This window comes from Peromyscus maniculatus, chromosome 19 (genome assembly GCF_049852395.1).
Source record: "Peromyscus maniculatus bairdii isolate BWxNUB_F1_BW_parent chromosome 19, HU_Pman_BW_mat_3.1, whole genome shotgun sequence".
In the NCBI taxonomy this organism is placed as follows: domain Eukaryota; kingdom Metazoa; phylum Chordata; class Mammalia; order Rodentia; family Cricetidae; genus Peromyscus; species Peromyscus maniculatus.
The window spans coordinates 76,262,071-76,284,424 of NC_134870.1; the positions used below are offsets into that span (position 1 = coordinate 76,262,071).

Sequence of the window (22,354 nt, forward strand, 5' to 3'; positions counted from 1 at the left end):
ACACACACACACACACACACACACTTGATGAAGAGCTTGGGATTTAATTTAAAAAACTGGAGACCGGAAGCATCTAATAACAAAGATGAAGTAGGGTAGGTTGAGGGAATGCAGTCAACCCATCCCTACACATTCGATCCTCTAGGCAGTGTAGCCAGGACTTGAATTCATCACTGTATGAGTGTGGTTACTCAGCCCACCTCAGCTTGTGGCCTTACCTGCCTCTGACAGCTCCTGAACCTTTCAGCCTCAGATTTCCAACCGTAAAGGAGAGGAGCGGGGCTGGAGAGATGGCTCAATGGTTAAGAGTAACTACTGTTCTTGCAGGGACCCAGTTCAGTTCCCAGGACCCTCATGGTGCCTCACAATCTCACGTGACTCCAGATCAGGGGATCTAGTGCCCTCTTCCAGCTTCTGAGGGTTTCTGCACCATGGGTGATTAATACATCAATTCATAGGTATGCACACATACACACAAAAATAAAAAGATAAATTAATCTGAACTGCTTAAGCCAAAACTTTTTTTTTGGTACTATGTAACCAGAATGGCTTAGAACTTGTGAGAATCCTCTTATCTCTGCCTCCCAGGTGCTAGAATTACAGGTGTGCACCACTGTGCCTAGCAAAACACCATTGTTTTTAATGAAAAAATAAATGGCATCTATTTTGGATAGCTGATCTTAACTCTGTTTCTCTAGTTTGATTTCTCTTTTCTGCTTATAGCATTTACATTCTTATCACAGGAGAATTTCCTTAGGGAATATTAGGTTTTACATTCGTCACCTGGACTTTGTAGGGCAGGTACTGCTGACGCTTTCGCCCCGAGTGAACGGGATGTTTGAGGAGGCCAGGAAGAGGGATGCTCTGACTGAAAGTCCACATCCTCCCTCAGCTCCTGGGAGACCCTGTTTCTAAACTGACGCCAGAGATTCTACTTGAATTCTAGAAATCCCAGAGGTCATTCTGTTGGGTTAACAATGCAGGACGAATCACATGGAGGTCATATTTAGGCACATTGGCCAGCGGAGTCAACTCCATGCCTTTCCAATGAAACACAAAAGGTTTCCCCCCTGTTTGTGTGATGATGGTCCTAACATTGGCTGTTTGACCCAACCATTGGACTAATGTGGTGTTAGGATGCAGAGCATGCAGTCTAGTGAGATCCAAAGGAGGCCCTAGAAGTGCAAATGGTGTGGAAGTCAAGCATCATGACGCACACCTGCAGTCCTAGCCCCTGGGAGGTAGAGACACGAGGATCGAGAATTCAAGGTCATCCTCTAGGTACTGAGTTTCAGGCCAGTCTGGGCTATGTGTGACCCTCTCTCACAAAAGCAAAACACCCAGATCAGTGTGGGGAAGGCTGTGATCATGGGCCCAGATGCCCACAGAGGGGACAAGAGAGCCAATGGAGAGGGGAGAGGGAAGTTACCCAGTGAGACATAAGGACATACACCTCCTTCCCTATAGGTCCGCTCTCTTTCTGCTCCCAAGGCCTCTGTCTATTTTTCTCTTTTTCACTTGCCCATATGTCCATACCACATGCTAGGAACCAGGCTGGTGTTAGAAATACAGCTAGGGACTATCAATATTGGCACTGAAATCTAAAAATGTTCTCCCATTCCCTCTGGACGTCTCTGGGAACCAGGGAATACTGTCAGTGGATTACTTGATGGACTAGAATAATCATGCACTTTTGTGGAATACTATTTTAAAGTGTGTTACATTCATTTATGCTGTGGGACATTTGTTTAATGATGCAAAGATTTATTGCATTCTTTTATGTTTTATTTGTTTAACTCTGTGAAGCTGTGTTATTTTGCTCGTCCAGAACACCTGATGGTCTAATAAAGAGCTGAACAGCCAATAGCAAGGCAGGAGAGGGATAGGCGGGGGTGGCAGGCAGAGAGAATAAATAGGAGGAGAAGGGAAGTAGGAATGAGAAAAGGAGAGGGAGAGGAGGATGCCAGGGGTCAGCGACCCAGCCATACAACATGGAGTAAGAAGGAAAGAGAGGTATATAAAATAGAGAAAAGTAAAAGCCCAGAGGCAAAAAGTAGATGGGATAATTTAAGTTAAAGAAAGCTGGCTAGAAACAAGCCAAGCTAAGGCCAGGAATTCATAAGGATAAGTCTCCATGTATTTATTTGGAAGCTTGATTGGGGGGGGCACACATTTAAAGAAAAAAAAGGAACTACAATGTTCCATAGAGGTGCTGTGAACACCAGACACAGATCAGATGTGCCAAGGACAGAGTGTCTCGTTAGAAGCCATGTCTGAGGAGTTTCTGCCACAAATCTAATGAGTACTGATGTTTTAACCTAATAAGAGGTCACCACCATTTAAAATGGAATCATCATCCGGCACAAACCCCGCCCCCATCTCCCAGCGAACTGATGCGCAGGTTCCGAAGGGAGGAGCAACCGGAGCATCACATGTGGCTTCTCCTACCTGCACGAACTCATCCTGGTGGAGGTCGATGTACTGGAAGAGCTTCTCCAGCAGCCCTGAGGGTGGCGGAGAGGAGAGCATTCCTGGCTCCAGGAGCAGCAGCAGCAGCAGCACCAAGACAGCTGAAGCCTGGGGTGGACGACAGTTAAACAGTGCCAGCATTGGACTTCTGGCATTTCCAGTGCTCTCTTAAAGCTGCTACCCAGGGCTGCAGCTCCCCGCGGGTTAGACTGGTAACCAGAGACTGTTGAACCAGAAGTGCGTGCTTCCTCACACCTTTCCCCACATGCTTCCTTTACAAAACAACTGGATTTTTAAAATAAATATATGTGTATATGGATATACTTTTTAAATACTAAATTTTAACTTTATTTAAATTTTTTATGCATATAGGTGTTTTTTCTACATGTCCGGTTGTGCACCTTGTACATGCCCGATACCATGGAGCTAAAGGAGAATATTGGATAGCCTGAGACTAGAGTTACAAATGGTTGTGATCTTCCATGTGGGTGCTGGGAACTGAACCTGGGTCCTTTGGAAGATCAGCCAGTGCTCTTAACTGAGCCATTGCTCAACACCTACTTTTTTTTTCTTTTGAGAACTTCATACATGAATAGTTACTTCATCTACATCTCTCCACCCCCTCTCTACCTGCCCTTCATCGGTCAGGTGGCACACGCCTTTAATCCCAGCACTCGGGAGGCAGAGGCAGGCGGATCTCTGTGAGTTCGAGGCCAGCCTGGGCTACAGAGTGAGTTCCAGGAAAGGCACAAAGCTACACAAGAGAAACCCTGTCTCGGAAAAAAAAAAAAAAAAAAAAAAAAAAAAAAAACCCTTGAGAAACCAACATAAACAAGTGAAAAGAAGCTTCTTTGAGCAGAGATAAGAACGACACTCATCTGTGGGCATAAGAATAAGGATCTAGAACACAGAAATTACCTTTGTTTAGGGAAAGGCACCAGTAGATTCTCCTCTAGAGTCTATGACCTGTCAAGCCACAGGCAACTCACTAGGCTAACCTTACCAGGCATGAATTCTCTATCAAGTGGACCTTAGGTCTGATGACACAGTTGTTAGTTACTCTCAAGATAGAGTATCACTTTTTTGTTTGTTGAAACAGGGTTTCTCTGTGTAACATTCCTGGCTGGCCTAGAACTCTTTGCAGACCAGGCTGGCCCTGAACTCACAGAGATCCACCTGCCTCTGCCTCCCCAGTGCTGGGATTAAAGGTGTGCGCCACCACTGCCCGACAATGGGCGTTAACAGCTTAGATGGAAGATTGTAAACATCAGTAGCGAACTTCTGCCCTCTGGGGTTCTCCCATTGTGCTGTAAGCCTGTATTTAAGACCTCTTCCCTCCTTCAATAAATGGCATTGGGAGAAAAATTTATACTGTATCAAGCTGATAATAGAAAAATAAATAATAAATAAAAATGAAAAAAAAGAAAAATACCTTTTAAAAAAAGTCCAGAATATATCAGTACTGGAGACAGACAACCTGGGGTGAAGGAGGCTGTGACTGTCAATGAGGAAAGAGTTTCCTGAGTAATGAGAATGCTCTAAAATGGACTGGGGCAATGGAGGTTCAACCCTGAGAGTACACTACAAACAGTTGAATTGACTGAATTGTAAGATATGCGCATTGAGACACAGATGTAAAGGTAACCGTCAGACACACAGCCACTCACTTGGCCGTTACTGATGTGAGAAAGGCGTGAGGGAAGTGAGGTTGAAATCAGGGGCCAGCGAGCCTGGCTTGCTCTTGGTGGGAATCGAGAACTAGACCAGCAGGTGGCACTGGCGATCTGTTGCTGCCCTCCGCCCTCGCTCTAGACACAGCTGCTGCAGCTCGATCCTAATGAACCAGGTGGGAAAACAACCGGTCTGCCTTCCAAAAACTTGGGGGGAAAAAAGAGCTCAGAGTACCAAGGAAAACTCATGTTGGTGCTTTGAAACTGCAAAGTGCTAAAACCTCTTTTTTCCCTCAGCTCTGGGGATTGACCAGAGCCTTGTACAAACGTTACACCATCAAACTGCATTTCCAACGTCAGACAGAAAAATTCTTGGCAAGCCATTGCTGAGATTAACATTTGAATTTATTTCTCATCCAGTTGTTATTAGGAAAGTTTTTAATTAAAACACTTTTATTAATTCTGAGAATTTAATGTGTTTTAATCATATGCACTCCTACCCCTGTCCCTAACTCCTCCCAGTCACCTCCCCTCTCCCAATTTTGTGTCCTTTTAAAAAAATAACTTATCTAGTCCAATTTGTGCTGCTCATATACTCCCAGGTGTGGGATCATAGACTTGCGCATGGTACACCACCAGGGGCCATACTCTAAAGAAACAAATGCCTCTCCCCCAGAAGCCATCAACTGCCTATAGTGCCTCAGTGGGCGTGGGGGCTCATGAACCCCATTGCCTTCCATAAAAAAGGCTAATTTTAAGAAAAAAGAGTTGGGACATGTCGGCACATGTCTTTAATCCCAGCACTTGGGAGTCAGAGGCAGGTGAATCTCTGTGAATTTGAGGCCAATCTGTTTTACATAGTGAGTTCCAGGTCAGCCAGGGCTTCATGGTTAAGCCATCTCTAAATAAAGAAAAGGGAAACGAGTTTGAGGGGAAAGAAAAAGGCCAGGGGAAGAGAAGGAAAACAACACTTGAATCTTTAGGTACAAGGACAGAGATTTCAGAGTTGAGTAAAACCACCTCCTTTGTCTGGGACCCAGGCCTGTCACTGGGGGACTACCTGGGATCTGTACCCCTGATGGCGGGGCAGATAAAGGATCCGGTACACTCTTCACTCTCTTGCCCATTTTGTGCCCCTCTCTTTCCCTTCCCTACAGAGCTGGACAGATCCTGCTGCTAAGCATTTGGTCCAGGCCACCAAGGTAGACTTTGGGCAGCAAGAGCCTTTCTTCGCCACCCTTGGACGGGACCCCAGGCGTGATCTCTTGTCTCTCCCTGTCTTGTTCCTTGTTCACTGTTTGTTTTCTTGTGTTATAGTCATGCTGGACCTCAAACCATTCTGCTCTTGGCTTTTGTGTTTGCAGAAAGAGGAGCCAGGCAACAGGACAGGAGACTGGATGTGGGGGTTCTGGGTTCAATGCCTCTTCAGCAGACATCTGAACTTGGGTTCCTGCTTATCACTGGTGGTTGCTGTATATTTGAAACAAAGGCTCCCAGTGTTGCAGGCTTAGCTTCTGAAGTCTTCCCAGGGGCCCCTCGGCTCTACCCTACCTGCCCTGTGCCACCTGCCCTAAGGAGCAGATCCTCAGAATCTTCCTAGCTTGTCCACAAGTTTCTGTATCCCGTGTACTGTCGTCTGCTCAGCCAGTGTGAGCCAGAAGCTGCAGCTGAGGTCAGTCTGGCCTAAACTCATTCCCATAGTCAAAGGGGACACCTGCACACTTCCAAAGAGTGACACTCACGAAGGGGCCCAGTTTGGGGGATCCTAATCAGACTTCTAGAATGTTGGGTGGAGTCACAAGGAACCCAAACATTTCACCATACACCCGCTGCCCAGACTTGCTGCCTGGTGAGACATCACTTGTCCTTTCTCTTTCTTTTTGTACCAGGCTAGTCAACACGAGTGTTCAACTGACTCTGAACCACCTTGACCAGAGCCACACCCACCAGGGACAATCCCCTTGCACCATGAATAGCAGGCAAAAGTAGGCTGGAAGCAGGGAGCTGGAATCAAACCTGCTACTCTCTCGTCTTTGACCACAGACAGCAGAGTAGAAATGAAAGCACTGCTGTATCTGCAGTGGTGCCCCTTATCCCTTTGAGCCTTCTCTGCTCCCTCCCTTTCCTATAAAACCATTCCCTTGTTTCTCTTTATATAAACAGAAAAGGGGGCCATGTAATGTTCGAATCCAAACCTGAACACCGTACCTGCAGCAGCTGCTCCCTACACACACTGACCGGCAGCCAATTGGTCTGGGAAGCCTGAGCTACCAGACCTGCAGATGCCAGGATTCCTTACCTGGGGAAGTGAATTTACATCTATTGGTGGCCAAATATCCTGCTCCCCACCCAGCTCCCTGCTCTCTGCCAGGGAATCAGAGAACCTGGCTACAGGCTCCTGTCTCCCTTCGGTACAGAGTGGGAAGAATGGACCCCCAACTCTGCCACAAGAGGTTACTGCTCCTCAGATCCTTCGCCATGCCATCTCTCTGTGGCGCTGAGGCCAGAACTATACTCAGAGCCCCCACCACTGCTGTCTGTCTGTTCACGGCAATCATAACCCTCTGAAGAACCTTCTTATTCCAACAGTCCTGCACAGTGTCTCTCTTGAACCTGCACCCGAGACCCTTCAGTTTCCCATTCGCCCAACAGGTTATCCATAACACAGGAAGAGATCTCAGCAACAACATCAATTTAGGCACCAAAAATTTTACTTACCCAGTCGCCTGGAGTCCTAATGTTCCTGTTTAACAGAGGCTGCTCTGTCCTGTTTCTGCTTCGATGAATTCGTTATGACAGAAAAAAATCATGTTTTATTAGCCTTGTTTTCCATGGTGATTGATTTCAAACAAAATAAAAAGGAAGAAAACAAAGCCCTCAGGTTTTTCTGGGTTATGTTAATCCCAGGCAGGCAGAGCACAATCCAGGGATTCCTGCCGAGAGGTGTGGCCCTGACCCAGGGGGCAGGGAGGGAGGGGCCTCCTGCAGGGAGCAGCCCTCCCCCAAGGCGAAGGCAGCAGTTCCGAGGAGCAAAGTTCCCTAGAAATGTACAGGCAGCTAAAATCAAACATCCCAACAAGTGGACCATCCTGATCCAAGGATTTGTGATGTCCTATACAAACAGTTAGATCCCAAAAGGCCAGGCTCAAGAGAGACAACAGGTGTGTAAATTTACTCCTTAAGAGAAATCAGAGCCAGGCGGTGGTGGCGCACGCCTTTAATCCCAGCACTCGGGAGGCAGAGCCAGGCGGATTTCTGTGAGTTCGAGGCCAGCCTGGTCTACAGAGTGAGTTCCAGGAAAGGCGCAAAGCTACACAGAGAAACCCTGTCTCGAAAAACAAAAAACAAAAAACAAAAAAAAAAAGAGAGAGAGAGAGAAATCAGCCGCCCCCTTGGATGTGGACACACACACTGCCCATGAGATAACACTAAGCCATCCCCTACTGCTAGGAAACATTCCTCGGCACTGAGTGTGACTCTGTCTCCTGAGCCTGTCTGCTGTGGCTGTACCACAGTGCCTTCAATACTCTCCACTTGCGCCCCCTCCCTTTGATGAGTCTGTCACTGCCATCTGTCCGTACTGCCGTCTGTCCGTACTGCTGTCAGTCCGTGCACAGCAAAGCCCTGTCTTCTACTGTGGTCTAATCTGCCAGTTTGACTCAAAAGCTTTGGCTGAGGCAACGTTTGGCGTAGATTCATTCCCATTGCCAAAGGCAAGGCCCACACACTGCCGACTGGAGAGCGATACTGACAAAGGAGATTCAGTTTGAAGAATCCTAAGCAGCCTTCTAAGAATGCTGGGTGGAGTTATAAGGAGCCAGAGGCTGAGGGTGGAGGAGGACCTGGTGTTGAGTTCTGGGATCCTTGTGGTTTCAGATCAGCTAGCACAGGTAACTGAACCAAGGACAATTGTATCTACCATGCTCCATCACCCAGCATTTGTGGCCAGTGCTGGAGCATTGATGGTAACCACCACATATGGCTATTGGTGCCTTTTGAGTCTGCAAGCAGAAAAAGATACCTTTCCTGAAGTCTAGAACCAAATTAGAAATAAAGGGGATTTAAAGATCCTCCCAATCCACAGTACTCTAAAAACCCAAGAGGATGTAATAAGATGTGGATAGTATCCCATAGGTTTTAAAGGGAGATAAGGATTAAAACCCATCATTAACGCATTGGTATGAAATGGACTCCTCAAGCTTTGCATGTCTCCACCTAACATCCCAGTCTTGCCAATGAGAAAGTGTGATGATTCTTAAAGACCTTAGGGCAGTGAACCAAGGTGGTCCACAGCCAACACTCCGTGTTACCCAAGCCCTATATTCCCCTCAGTAAGATTCCATATAATTACAATTGCATCAGTATTGTTGACCTAAAAGATGCGCTGGGGCTTTTCCTGTGACTGAGGCCCTCTTCTCCTTTGAGTGAGAGGGTCCCCAGGTGGATAGGACACAGCAATACTGATGGACAGATTTTGGAAAAACCTTAAAACAACAGCGCTTTGGCAGATCCTCATGAGTTCGAGGCCATTCTGGTCTACATAGTGAGTTCTAGGCCAGCAAGGGCTACATGGGAAGAAGACCCTGTCCCTGACAGAGTAAAACAACAAACAACAACAAAACCAGAGAAGGAAGAGCACTTCCTCCTGGTGAACTTAATTCAGTACATGGATGACCTCTTGGTGTCAGTGACATTCCAAGAGGAATAAAGACAGGGACAACAGCCTAAGAGAAACAAGGGGGAGGGGGGAGAAATGCTCCAAATCTTAGAATTAGTGGTAGGAGGCTGGGCATGATAGCACACACCTTTAATCCCTGTACGCAGGAGGCAGAGGCAGGCATATCTCTGTGAGAGCAAGGCAAGCATGGTCTATAGAGTGAGATCCAGGACAGCCAAGCTATGTAGAGAGACCCTGTCTCAAAACAAATGAGAGAGAGAGACAGAGAGACAGACAGAGACAGAGACAGAGAGAGAGGAGAGGGAGAGGGAGAGGGGGAGAGCGAGGAAGGAGGAAGGAAGGAAGGTAGATTGTGGCGGTGTATGTTCCAGGGCATCGAAAGGGACATTCCGTGGAAATCTGTGACCGACAAGGCAGCAGAGGCAACAAGTCTCCTGACAGAGGTGTCTACGTTCCACACAGTTCCTACTTTCTCCCCACCCAGTGTCTCTCTCCCACTTTTACCCCAAGGGCAAATAATTAGAAAATCTAGAAGCTTCTAAAAGCCCCTAACAGAGATGACTCCTGCCTTCAAGAACTGTGATGACAGAAATACTAAGTAAACTCCACCGAGGGAGTCCCTGGGGTTCACCGGCTTGGTGTGACACTGTCTTAAAACCTTACATGTGCATGAAGAGCTGCTGTACAACAGCCAAACAAATACAGAGTTGTCCCGTAGGTAACCTTTTACCAAAAAAGGTTAACAAATGAACCTAAGGAAACAGTGCATGGGAGGAGAAACCCTGGGCTTAGACCCTTTCAGAACATCCAGACTGAATGCACTGAGATGCTCAAGGCAGTCAGGTATCTTTTAATTAGATGTAGTTCAGTCATAGTGATCGATTAACTAATTGGGCTGAAGCTATTCCATCGACAAATGCTGCTGCTTCTAGTGTTACCAAGGTGCTGTTAGAAATGCTCTAGTTGCCGGGCGGTGGTGGCGCACGCCTTTAATCCCAGCACTCGGGAGGCAGAGCCAGGTGGATCTCTGTGAGTTCGAGGCCAGCCTGGACTACCAAGTGAGTCCCAGGAAAGGCGCAAAGCTACACAGAGAAACCCTGTCTCAAAAAACCAAAAAAAAAAAAAAAAAAAAGAAATGCTCTAGTTGACAACAGAGATTCAGATAATGGAAGGCGTTTTAGAGCTAACGTCCTCAGAGGACTCACAATGGCTCTGGGTAGTCGCTGGGCCTGCCACACCCCGGCACTGTCCCTCCCCAGGTGAAATGAAGAGGATGAATCAAGCTCTAAAGAATCAATTAACCAAACGTGTCCTGAAACAGGACTCCCCCGGACAAAGGGTCTTCCAGTTGTCTGCCTAAGGGTCAGAACAGCCCCGTGGAAGGACTGACTGGCCATCTCATGAAATGCTCTACTGGCTGCCCTATTTGGGCCAATCTACTGGCCTTCCTCCTTTAAGACCAAAGACCATTTCCTGCAGAGTTATGTGCTTGGTTTGTCTTTTGTTTAACCCTCCTCCAGGCAAAAGTCCCCAGTTCACCCCCTTGATTGAGTTCTAATTGAGTCTTAGAAGGAAAACAAGCTTGAGTTCACCTGGGAAGGGCCAGATCAGGTGCTGTTTACCAGGGAGACTGAGGTTCCTACACTCGGGTAAAGAAATCACTCTCGGACTCTGAGGAAAGACGAATGGCCTTTCCTGGCCCATCTGACACCAAACTGACTCTAAATAGATTCTTTTTTTTTTTTTTTTTTTTTTTTGGTTTTTCGAGACAGGGTTTCTCTGTGTAGCTTTGCGCCTTTCCTGGAACTCGCTTTGGAGACCAGGCTGGCCTCGAACTCACAGAGATCCGCCTGCCTCTGCCTCCCGAGTGCTGGGATTAAAGGCGTGCGCCACCACCGCCCGGCGTGACTCTAAATAGATTCTAATGTTGTTACTGTATCACATCCAGATGATTAACTGTGCCTGGGTCATTAATAAAACAGAGATCAGCTCTCCCTGACTGTTAAGTTTGATGTCTGTCTTTTTTTTTTTTTTCCTGTGAAAACCATTACAACAGAGTCCATTTCAGACAGAAAACATCTGCAGGTGTGACCACCCTGGACCCCTCCTATGTACCTGTGCTGGATAGCTATCTGTCAGCTTGCCACAGGCTGGAGTTTTCAGAGAGGAGGGAGCTGAGAAAATGCCTTCATAACGTTGGGCTGTAGGCAAGTCTGTAGGGCATTTTCTTAATTAGCAATTGACGGGGGAGAGCCCAGCCCTTTGTGGGTGGTGCCACCCCTGGGCTAGTGGTCCTGGGTTCTATAAGAAAGCAGGCTAAGTAAGCTGTGGTGGTTTGAATAGGAATGGTTCCCCATAGACTCATGTGTTTGAATGCTTGACCCACAGGGAGTGACACTATTAGGAGGTGTGCCCTTGTTGAAGGAAGTGTGTCACTGTGGGGTGGGCTTTGAGGTCTCAGAAACTCAAACCTTTACTTCCTGCTGCCTAAGGATCCAGATGTAGAACTCTCGGCTGCTTCTCCAGCACCATGTCTGCCTGCATGCCACTGGCTATGACGATTTGGACTAAACTTGTAAACAAAATAAACTGTGAGCCAGCCCCAATTAAATGTTTTCCTTGATAAGAGTTGCTATCGTTATGGTGTCTCTTCACAGCAATAAAACCCTAACTAACACAGAAGTCATAAGGAACAAGTCTGAAAGCAGCACCCCTCAATGGCCTCTTCACCAGCTCCTGCCTCCAGGTTCCTGCCCTACTTGAGTTCCTGTCCTGAAGTCCTTGGATGATGAACAGTGATTTGAAAGTATAAGCAAAATAAAACTTTTCCTCTTCAAGTTGCTTTGGGCATGGTGTTTCATCACAGCAACAAAAACCCTATGACAGTACCCATATGTACTAGCTTATCCATACCTCCACTGGGCAGATGTTTGATGGTCACCTAAGATAATGGATAGACCTCCCTCCATAATAAGAATGATCTTAAACTGCTGCTGAATAAAATCCAACTAATTAGAGGAACCTTTCTCCCAGATGCAAATCCCTTGAATGTAACTCCCTTCTCCTGGCAATTAATAACCCTAAACGAACAGGGCAGCCCTTATCTGTCATTAGGACTTAATTCACATAGATCTGGGACTGATGACCCCTTGAACCACCTTTCGGCTTCCCCACAGCCCCATTAGACCTCAACCTTCCCATAAATAATGATCCAGCTAAAGTTACTATAGCAGAGGTTAAGGACCAAGACAAACTTCTACTATCAAACAGGATATGGGAATGCAAATGCCTGGTTAGAATGGATCAAATGTTCTGTTCACATGTTCAATAGAGTGATTGTTATGCCTGTCCAACAGGCAAACAGGAAGGTAAAATTGTCCCATTCCCATTTCACCTTAACAAAATGCACTGTATGGTCTCTTCTAAAACCAGTTAGACTTCCCAAATGGACAATGAGTCCAGACCATGTCACCATTGTTTCCTCCACTGAAGGATTTGAGGTACTGACAGATTTCAGAAGCAATAAAGCCTCCATCACCTGGGAATAGATCCACCTCCTGCCTCTCAAGATGGAGGGAATAATTAACTCCCATGTGCAATGTAACAGTGATGACTTGTCATTTGAAGAGATGTTCAGCTAGTCAGCCCTGGTGTTCACAGAGACAGATGTCTGGTGGTATTAGTGTGTGGGGGGGGTCCTTACTTGAGACTTTACTAGTCTGTTGGAGTAAGACCTGTACTTTGACCCAACTGTCTATTTGTTTCTCTCTGGCATTAGACACCTCAACTCACTCCAGAGTCTTTACTACAAGAGGAGAGCATTCTTGATTTGAGGAGGCACTATTCGATCCCCATGTCTACACAGATCCTAGATAGGTGCGTAGGGATATCCTTAGTTAGTTCAAGGCTCTGAACCAGGTAGCTGCTGGATATGAGTTGGTATTGTTCTAGTGGTCCACTATCAATAGAAATGTAGTTTGGATAAACTGTCTTTACTACAATCAACAATGATTTGCCAACTACACAAGGGAAGTGGTAAAGGGAATAGCTGTACCGCGAGACTCAATTAGAAAGATGGCTTAGAAAAATAGACTAGGTCTAGATAATGATTCTGGCAGAGAAATGCAGAGTTTGTGTAACATTGCTTTTAGACTTAACAATACAGTTCACAGTGGAACAACTGCTAAGGCCCTTCAGGGTCAGCCTGCTTTAGTCAACAAATTAGCTGGGAATTTGGGAATAGATGACTCCTTGGCTAGCCTTATGGACCATTGTTTGGAAAATGGAGAGGAGTGGTGACTTCAGTTCTAGCAGGCCTTGTTATTGTGGGATTGTGATCCTGTTTGGATGTTGTGTGGCTCCTTGTGTTAGGGGCCCCATCCAGAAGCTCATTGGGACTGCTCTCAGCTCACCAAATATCCTTAGTCACAATAACTTATAGCTCATGGAGACTTCAGAATGCGAAAACAGCATATGCTGCCTGGATGTGAAGACAAGAATGAAAATGTACCATCAAGAGGAAGGGGTTGTGAGAAATAGTCTTTTCTATCAAAGAATGCTAGTTTGCCAAGGGCCAGTATTCTACAAACTTCCCCAGTTCTGAAATCTGACTCTCTGTTACAGGTTAGAATGTTACAGGTTAGGATGTTGATACATTGTGCACCCCAATAAACTTGTCTGGGGGTTAGAAAACAGAACAACCACTATATTAAACTTAGAGGTTAGGCAGTGGTAACAAACGCCTTTAATCCTTGCCTTCCGAAGGCAGAGATCCATCTGGATCTCTGTGAGTTCAAGTCCACACTGGAAACAGCCAGGCATGGTGACACACACCTTTAATCCCAGGAAGTGATGGCAGGAAGCAGAAAGGTATAAAAGGTGTGAGGACCAGGAACTAGAGGCTTTTAAACTTTTAGCAGCAGTTCAGCTGAGATCCATTTGGATGAGGACTCAGAGGCTTCCAGTTTGAGGAAACAGGATCGACTGAGAAGTTGGCGAGGTGAGGTTAGCTGTGGCTTGTTCTGCTTCTCTGATCTTTCAGAATTTACCCCAATAGCTGGCACTGAGTTTTTTTCTTTTTATTAATAAGACCATTTAAGATTCATGTTGCATGCACCAATGTGGTGAAATATAAAACTAAGTGAACTTCTCACCCTGATTCCTTGCTCACCCAGTTTGGACTGTTGCCAAAGTAAATATTGCCTGAGTTATTTTTGTTTTGTCCATGTCTGTGTGACACTTGGAATAATTTTTTCCAACACCACCACCCATGGAGCTACTTCTCGTACTGGTTTCCTGTTTAAAACCTGTTATAGCTGTTTTCCATATCTGTATTTTGTTTATTTGTTTGGGTGCTTTGAGACAGGAGCTCACTAGGTAGTCTAGAGTGACCTCAAGCTCACCATGTAACTCAGGCTGGCTTTGAATTCCTCCTGTCTAAGCCTCCTGAGTGCTAAGATTATAGGTGTGCAATCTGCTCATTTGGAATTGATTCATTGTTCTTGATAAAGTATTGTTAAGTTTTGATTCCTGCATGTGGGTACCATTCTTTCATTTTTCCTTGAAGATTTCAGACATGCTTATTTGCGCCCTCGACACACGTTCCAACGTGCACGGACCTGGCACACTGGCCCGCAGCTCCTCCTGTCGTCTTCTGCAATGCTTTCTTATTGTTTGTCTCTCCTACGGTGGCTCAGACAACAGACCCTGAGGATGGCACTTGGATGGGTGGAGCTGGAGAACAACTCAGAACCTGGTCTCTATGCTATTCCCCTGCCTTTCCAGTCTGGAGATTCCTCTGATCCTCCTTCCTTAAAAATTCAGAGAGGGGCTTTTGGTGTCTACCAAAGAACAAGCAACTGTCTTAAATCTCCTAACCAAGGGTAAGGACATGGGAGAAAAACAGCGGCAGGCCCAGGACCCAGGGGAACTTCGACCCAGGTCATTGTGTGTGCTTCCCAGATCTTTCCTGTCTTCTAAACAGTGTCTACTGCCTTACAATGCCTCTTCAAGGCCTCCCTTCTCTCTCTCTCTCTCTCTCTCTCTCTCTCTCTCTCTCTCTCTCTCTCTCTCTCTCTCTCTCACACACACACACACACACACACACACACACACACACACACGTCATCTACTGGCCCTTTCTTCGGGTTTCATGTTTGGCTGGCTCTGTATACTTTAATAAGTGCACGATGTGTTTCTTTTGGCAGTCTGCCTTCTGTGATAGGATATCAGCCAGGCCTCTAATATTATATTGGGAGGACCAGGTCACTTTTTTTTTTTCCTGTTCCATCTTCACACACATCAGAATTTCATCTTGTGGGCTCCAATTCAGTGGCAGATATTTTATTCTACTTTTCTGTAACTATTGTGTCTAGAAGTGCTGTCGTAGCCTCCTCCTGGTTTAAGGTGTCCAATTCAGGTCTAGGGTTCACGTTGGCGGCTCAGAGCCCCAAACAATGTAACCGAGGGGGCTGGAGCTCATTGGGTGCTACATGTAATGGAACTCCAAGCCCTAGAGAAGGCTTGTGTAGTCAGAGGCCAGACAAGCTGTGGTCTATTTGGTCTTACTGTTTCAGGACAGAGAGGCCTCTCTCCTTCATGCTGTGGCTTCTTCAGACCCAGTCCAGCCAAGCTCTGCTATTTGGCAGGAAGATGAGTGTGGTTTTGATCAAAATGTTAAGTTGCATGTTGTTGCTATGTTGTGAAGTGAGGTTTGAAGAGTGGGTGGCATCTTGATCAGAGCATGCAATTTAACTTTCTAGAAGGTAATCTCTCTAGAGCCTGGCTTTGCACTAGGCTCAACCCAGTCTCCCCATACAAGCTCCATGTAGAGTGCTATCTATCACGCATTGAAGACTTTCCCAAGTGCAACAAGGTTAGGCTGAAGATAAGAAGGACTCAAAAGCTGGGACACTTGTTTGCTTACCTTAAGAGGCGTGTTTTTGACCTGGATGTCTTCGGCCTTGAGACTGGGAATTGCTCTTACCTATGACCCTGATGCTAGGAGTTCAAGATCCAAAACGTACCACCTGGTCATCAGGGCCAGAACAGGTGGTAGATCTGGGCAGTCCTCCTGTGTGGGGTCTGGGCCAGTTGGTAGATCTGGGCAGTCCTCCTGTGTGGGGTCTGGGCCAGGTGGTAGATCTGGGCAGTCCTCCTGTGTGGGGTCTGGGCCAGGTGGTAGATCTGGGCAGTCCTCCTGTGAGGGGTCTGGGCCCAGTGGTAGATCTGGGCAGTCCTCCTGTGAGGGGTCTGGGCCTAGTGTGAAGTGCGGAGCTGGGTAAGAGCTGCCCTAGGTGCTCTGACGTGGAGGAGGGTGGAAGACAGGAGATGTCCCTGGTGGACCAAAGCCAGGACTACTCCTGAAAGGCCTTGATGCAGGGTCCAGTTTGGCTTCCCATTTTATGCTCTAAAACCACAAGGTGGGGGCAGCAGGCGAGATCTCACAGAAGCGTAGGTGGCAATCAGCAAACTGTTAAGGGCAATGATCTGTTGTTTCAGCTATTTCTCTTTCTGGAACTTTCTGTTCCAGGTAGCAAGTGAAGTCGTGCTTGGCAAATAGGCAGTATAGACAGCGCATTGAGTAAGTCACTAAATCAATCAATAAATCAGTATCTAGTAACCACTCTCTTCTGCCTTATTCTTCTTTATCTGAGGGTGAAACAGACACCAAGACTCTGGACTCAGGGCACCTGGGACATGGAGGTTGCTCTTGGCCAGGTTAGTGTCTCCCTGTGACCTGGGGTCTAGGGGAACTCTGTGAAATCTGTTTCTTCCCAATACCCCCCTCTCCCACATACTGAATCTCTACCCTCAGTGTCTGCTGGATCCCGTTCTTTGGGGTTCTGCAGGGATAGTCTCTGACTTGACCTGCTGCCGGCTGCCAGAAGCTGGGTGTCCTTTTCCTGAGTCACATGTGTGCCATCAAAGTCCCTCTGTTCACCAACATCCTTCTGAAGAGGGGGGATTGTAACTTCTTGAAAGGGTGATTGAGTCACCGGACACTGGGGCATTGTGCTTTGGGGACAGAAGTCCCTCGCCTCCTACTTACTTCAGTGTGTGGAGGGCTGACTCAGGACAGGGAGGTTTTTAAGTTCAAGCCCTTGGCTACAGCCTTGCCCTGTCTGTCCTGAAACAGTAAGACAAAACAGATCGTAGTGTCTAGCCCCCGGCATATAAACCATGCATGTCTGCTCTAGGGCTGAGAGAATGGAGGCAGGTGCCGGGTGGACAGAGGACAGACTGCTCTGTGGATACCTCTGTCTTCAGGCCGCTTCTCCATGAGCCCAGCTCCAAGCACCAGAAAAGCCTCGGTCAGTTGCTGATAGATTCCTGTTCACACCTTGCTCTATGAGAGAACTGGGTATGGGCCTGGAAGGCATGGGGGAAATCTTCAGAAACTGGCCAAATCCTGGTGCCTTCCGAGCAGGCATCCCAGACAGACTCTGGTGGGTAGCAGGTGGTGACCGCTCAGAGGTGCAGCCAGCCAGAGGTTACACATGCTCCCAGAAGGCAGCTGACCAAACATCTTTCCAAAGCAGGCTTGGAGCACCTGTCACTGAATGATGCTCTGGCAATGCCTCCCTCCTACACAGTAGGGGTGGGGTGGCAGGGACAGCCCCTGAGTCTGTTCTCACTTCCAGCAGGCAGAAATGGAGGAGACCCCTTCTCCCCACACAAGCGCCTAGCTGCACACGCTCCACTGCTTTTGGAACTGGAAAGCTGCTGAGATGATTGACAGAAAGGTGAATCTTTGGAACTCAAGGACCGCCATGGTTCTTCCAAGAAGCCACTGGGAGTATTCTGGGGACAGGGTTTAACCATCTACTGTGCTGAATGACCCCTGTGGCTCTCCCAGGACCTCTGGGAGGACTCCAGGGACATTGTTTAACCATTTACTATGCTGGACCTCCTGTGCAGGACAATGGGCCTCTCTTCATTAAAAGCTGGGTGCTGCCAGGGTTCCTCCGTAACTTAGAACCCTGGAGAGAACGGAGGATTTCACACTACCCTCGATTTGTTCACTAATAGAAGTCCCAACATTTTACAACCAGGATTTTTTGTTCATATTACAATATGTAGGATGGGAAGGCATTGAGCTGAGATCTAAAGAACTCTGACAGTCATGTGAGGCAGACTCGGAAGCTGCCCCATCTCACAGATTAGTAAACTGAGTCATTAAAGGGTTAAGAGAGGTATAGGGACTCACATTGCAATCCCAGAATGTGAAAGGCTGGAGCAGGAAGATTGCTGTTGCTGTGAGTTCCGGGCCAGTCTGGGTTATACAGTGATATAAGACACACAGAGAGAAAATAGCTTTTATTTTTTTACAACATGCCACTTATAATCCAAAACATTGCTCCTATGATGACAAAGGTAACATTTTGTAAGTTCCAGAACTCAGGTGACAGCAGGAGGGGAGGACAGGCTCAATCATTTACTGACACTTGGCCCCTTACTATTCTTTGCTTATTCGGGAGAAGAGAATGGTTAAACTTGCTATAATTGCCAAGCAGAGCAGAAACTTAAAATCATTACGAGTTACCTGATGATCACTTACAGGTTTAAACAATTGACTTGTTATTATTGTGTGCATGTGTGTGTGTGTGTGTGTGTGTGTGTGTGTGTGTGTGTGTGCATGTGTATGGTGGGGGTGTGCATTCCTCCATGTGCCTGTGTGGTGGTCAGAAGACAGCTTTGTGGAGCTGGTTCTGTCTTCCACCTTTACGTGGGTCTCAGGGACCGAACTCATATTTTCAGGCTTGGACAGCAAGTACCTTTACTTGGTGATCCATCTTGCCAGCCCAACATGTATGAATTTTTAGAAAATGACCTGGCTTTTTTAATTACTAAGTACACTTTACCTTCAAATGAGAGAGAACACCCTAGAAGAGCAAAGATATAAGAGATACACAGAGCAAATACGTTGGCCTTCTGTGGACTCTTAACAACTGCAAAAAGACATTCTGAAGGGATATGTCTGGTCACAGGCTGTGGGTAGGCCATGCATTTGTGGAGAGGAAGGAATGCTTGCAATTTTTGTAGTGTGGGATGGTATCATTGATGTGTACATGTTTTTTTGCTATATGTGGAATGGCCTACAGATGAATACAGCCCTGTCTAGGACCTACTTTAGAATTACCTTAGAGCTGGAAAGGGAACAGAAGGGGCTTTCATTGAAATAAGAGCATCCAAGAGTTCACATTTGTTGGAACCCGCTGACAGGCCGAGGAGACAAACTTTTTTGGTTAAAAAAAAAGAGCGAAAGGCTAGGGGCGACCTGAACTTTGGCAAGCAGGTGATGCCATGGGCCATCTTGAGCAAGCGACAGCTGCCAGCCTCCTTTCTGGGAACTCCTGCAGGTGGAGAAGATCCTTGGCTATAGGGCTCACAAGGGAAGAGGCGGCCACCTCCCTGACAGAGCTGCATTTTCTGCAAGTGCTGAGACGAGGGAGTATCTGAGAGCCAACAGTGAGCCTAACTGACACTCCTGCCTTCTTACACGGCAGTTGTGAGCTGGTGTGCAGGGAGAAAGTGGAGGGGAGGAAATCCACAAGTCAAGGTGTAGTGGACACCTGTTCCACCTATGACGTTGAAGTACCAGCCCCTAGGGCATGGCCTCAGGGCTAGCTTAAGCTGAGGGGCATGTACACCTGGGCCCCTATGGTGGTATTTTATTTGTACTGAAATGTGATTTTATTTTATTTGTATTGAAATGTGTATGTTAATAAATAAAGTTGCCCGAGGGTCAGAGCTATTAGAGCCATAGCAAAAGCTGGGCATTGGTGGTGCACTCCTTTAATCCCAGCACTTGGTAGGCAGAGCTAGGTAGATCTCTGTGTGTGTTCATGGATACAGCCAGCATTGGAGACACACGCCCTTAATCTCAATACCATAGAAGACCTGGAGGGCTGTACAACAGACATTGACGAGGCAGTCATGTGGTTGGTTTTACAACCAATGAGAAAGCAGAACAGAAAGTCTATATAAAGACAAACAGACAAGAAGTAGCTCTCTTTCGGAGAGGTCTCTTGGCTTAAGAGGCTAGCTGCAGCAGGCGGGTAAGGCTCTTAGCTCTGATCTCTTGGCTTTCTTCTTTGCATTGGTTCTGTGTTCCTTATTTAATAAGACGGTTGGTTACATCAACATGGCCCCTCTCTCCCTCATGGGCTTGGATGGTGCGGACTGAGTCAGGCGGCAGGAGCAGCGTGGGATAGGACATCAACCTTCCAGGACTCTGATGATTTTGCCTATTCTGTTCAGTGAGTTGTTCTCCCCAATATAATTACTAAATAAACAGTTCCTTTATCAGTATATGGATTATCTGCAATATCAAGGCTTGGCTGCCTGGAAATTGAGGCATAGGAGAAAGCCTTCATCAGTCTTGGCAAGCTGAAAATCTAGTAATACAAAGAATAGACATTAGTGGACACAAACCCTGAAGGACAGTCCTTCATCCCGATAGACGGGAAAACCCTTTCCTGAGAGGCGAACACCCTGCATTATTGTTCAATGGTGGCGGTTTCTAATATCCAGTCTTCTGATGCCAGCTTTCCCTTTCTAGTTCTTAAGGAGCTTCAGGGGTGAAAGATCTCCTCTTGTGTAGATCGACAGCAGAATTGCTTCCTCAGAAGCAGTCTGATCATGGAATAAGAATTCTGCTTAGGGTTGAGATACTGGAGCAAGAGGCACATCCTGTATGAGACAAGCCAAGCCAAGTCCCATGGGACCTTTCTATATCAACTTGAATGTATCCTCACCGCCCCCCCCCATCCCTGACCCATTAGTCCTTTCAGAAATGTGTGCCCCAAGAAAACAATCTGATATTATTTTTCGTGCCTGTGTTAAACTGTTGAACTGTCGTCTCTCAGGGTCTGTGCAGTTGGACTCTTGTGTCTAGTGAGGAGATAAAAAGCTTTATTCGGTGCTAGTGAAACGGCCAGCATTTAGCAACAATGTTTCCTGGGGGAACTGTGCTGTGGGTGGAGACAGTTCTGCACTTGTGAATATTTACAGCTGGCCTCCATTGTTTCTCCACAGCAGGAAACTGGCCTCTAGGAATGCACAACCACCTTGTCCAGTTTGGAAAAGGAGAGAACTTTTTGCCACCACATTGCTGACTTCAAAGAGAGACTCCCATCCTGAAGGAATGTGGAGTCAAGTTGTTTCTGTCCTGGTCCCTTTCTGGAATCCGGGTCAGAACTAGTGATGCAGGAAATGCTTGCATTCCCAAAGGCTGTGCATGAATTAGTGATGATGCAGGACAGACTGCTGCAGCCCCAACCACGAACGCTTTGAGCCGTGTGTGAAAGGTGGTGCTGCAGGGCTGGCGCAGTGGCTGCTCTGTCCTGGGGCCAGGATCCTTCCGCTGCTCTTCCCTTCCACCCTCAGCTGCTTCCCATGGGCCTTGGTCTCGGCACCACCTCCTGCTGGAGCAGCCTGTAGGGAGGGCAGGTGGTGCTTCCCTCAGACACCAGACAGGATTAGTCTGCATTTCCTTCTCCAGAGAGTAGTCGCTCAGCCACCCCTACCTGAATGAGAAAACAGGTCTGTGAGGGCAGACCTGGGGCAGGAGAAGGGTTCAGCAGTGACAAGTACGTGCTGCTCATCCAGAGTTCAGGTCCCAGGACCCACATCAAGCAGCTCACAATTGCCTGTAACCCCAGCTCCAGGGGATCCGGCGCCCTCTTCTGGCCTCTGCAGACACCCACCCACAAATGTGCACATGTGCGTGTGTACACACACACACACACACACACACACACACACACACACACAAATAGCCAGGTATGGTGGCACACCTTTAATCTCAGCACTCAGGAGGCAGAGGCAGGTGGATTTGTGAGTTTGAAACCTGCCAGGGTAACATAGTGAAAGCCTGTCTAAATAAACAATTAAAGTGTCCGAGTTGGCTCTTTTTATCAACTTGACACAAGCTAGAGCCATATAGAGTGAAGAAGGAACCTTAGCTGAGAAGATGTCCCCACCATATTAGTCTATGGGCAAGTCTGTGGGGCTTTTTCTAATGATTGATGTGAGAGAGACCAGCCCATTGCAGGTGGTGTTGAAAGGGAGAAATTAGTAGTAGCCATCTTTTTTTCTTTTGCTTGTTTTGTTTTTTGAGACAGGGTTTCTCTGTGTAGCTTTGGTGCCTTTCCTGGAACTCACTCTGTAGACCAGGCTGGCCTTGAATTCACAGAGATCTGCCTGCCTCTGCCTCCTGAGTGCTGGGATTAAAGGCGTGCACCACCACTGCCCGGCTCTTTAGTAGCCATCTTAAAAGACATTCCTTCCCTTCCCTCTTCTTCCTCCAAAGGTATTGGCTGACCAGCGTTTTTTTGAATTGACTAAAAGTTGAACCTGTGGGGAGATAAGGCTGGGACAATAAATCTGTATATCCTAGACTTGGCAAAACAAGGTGTAAAGAGTAATGGGCTCAATTAACCAGAAGTTGAACTCAAAAGAAATGCAACAGTAAATCTGAATGGGCCAACAAAAATAGGACATAGGGAATAAAAATGTATGCCCCTATAGATAC

The 22,354-nt window shown here is 47.0% G+C and overlaps 1 protein-coding gene across 2 annotated transcripts in view; it reads right to left on the reverse strand.

Annotated features, from left to right (window-relative positions):
* Cndp1 (carnosine dipeptidase 1) overlaps positions 1-15,965 on the reverse strand; it is a 41,135-nt gene extending 25,170 nt beyond the window's left edge. Inside the window, exons 1-2 of one of the 2 annotated variants that reach the window (XM_076555649.1) lie at positions 15,743-15,965; positions 2,449-2,577 (exon numbers count right to left, since the gene is read on the reverse strand). In XM_076555649.1, coding sequence (XP_076411764.1) covers positions 2,449-2,529 — 81 coding nt within the window. In that variant the 5' untranslated portion in view covers positions 2,530-2,577; positions 15,743-15,965. Of the gene's footprint in view, positions 1-2,448; positions 2,578-6,857; positions 7,072-15,742 lie in introns of those variants that run through there. The other variant, XM_016006887.3, reaches the window with a different exon arrangement.
* Positions 15,966-22,354: the final 6,389 nt, after the last annotated feature.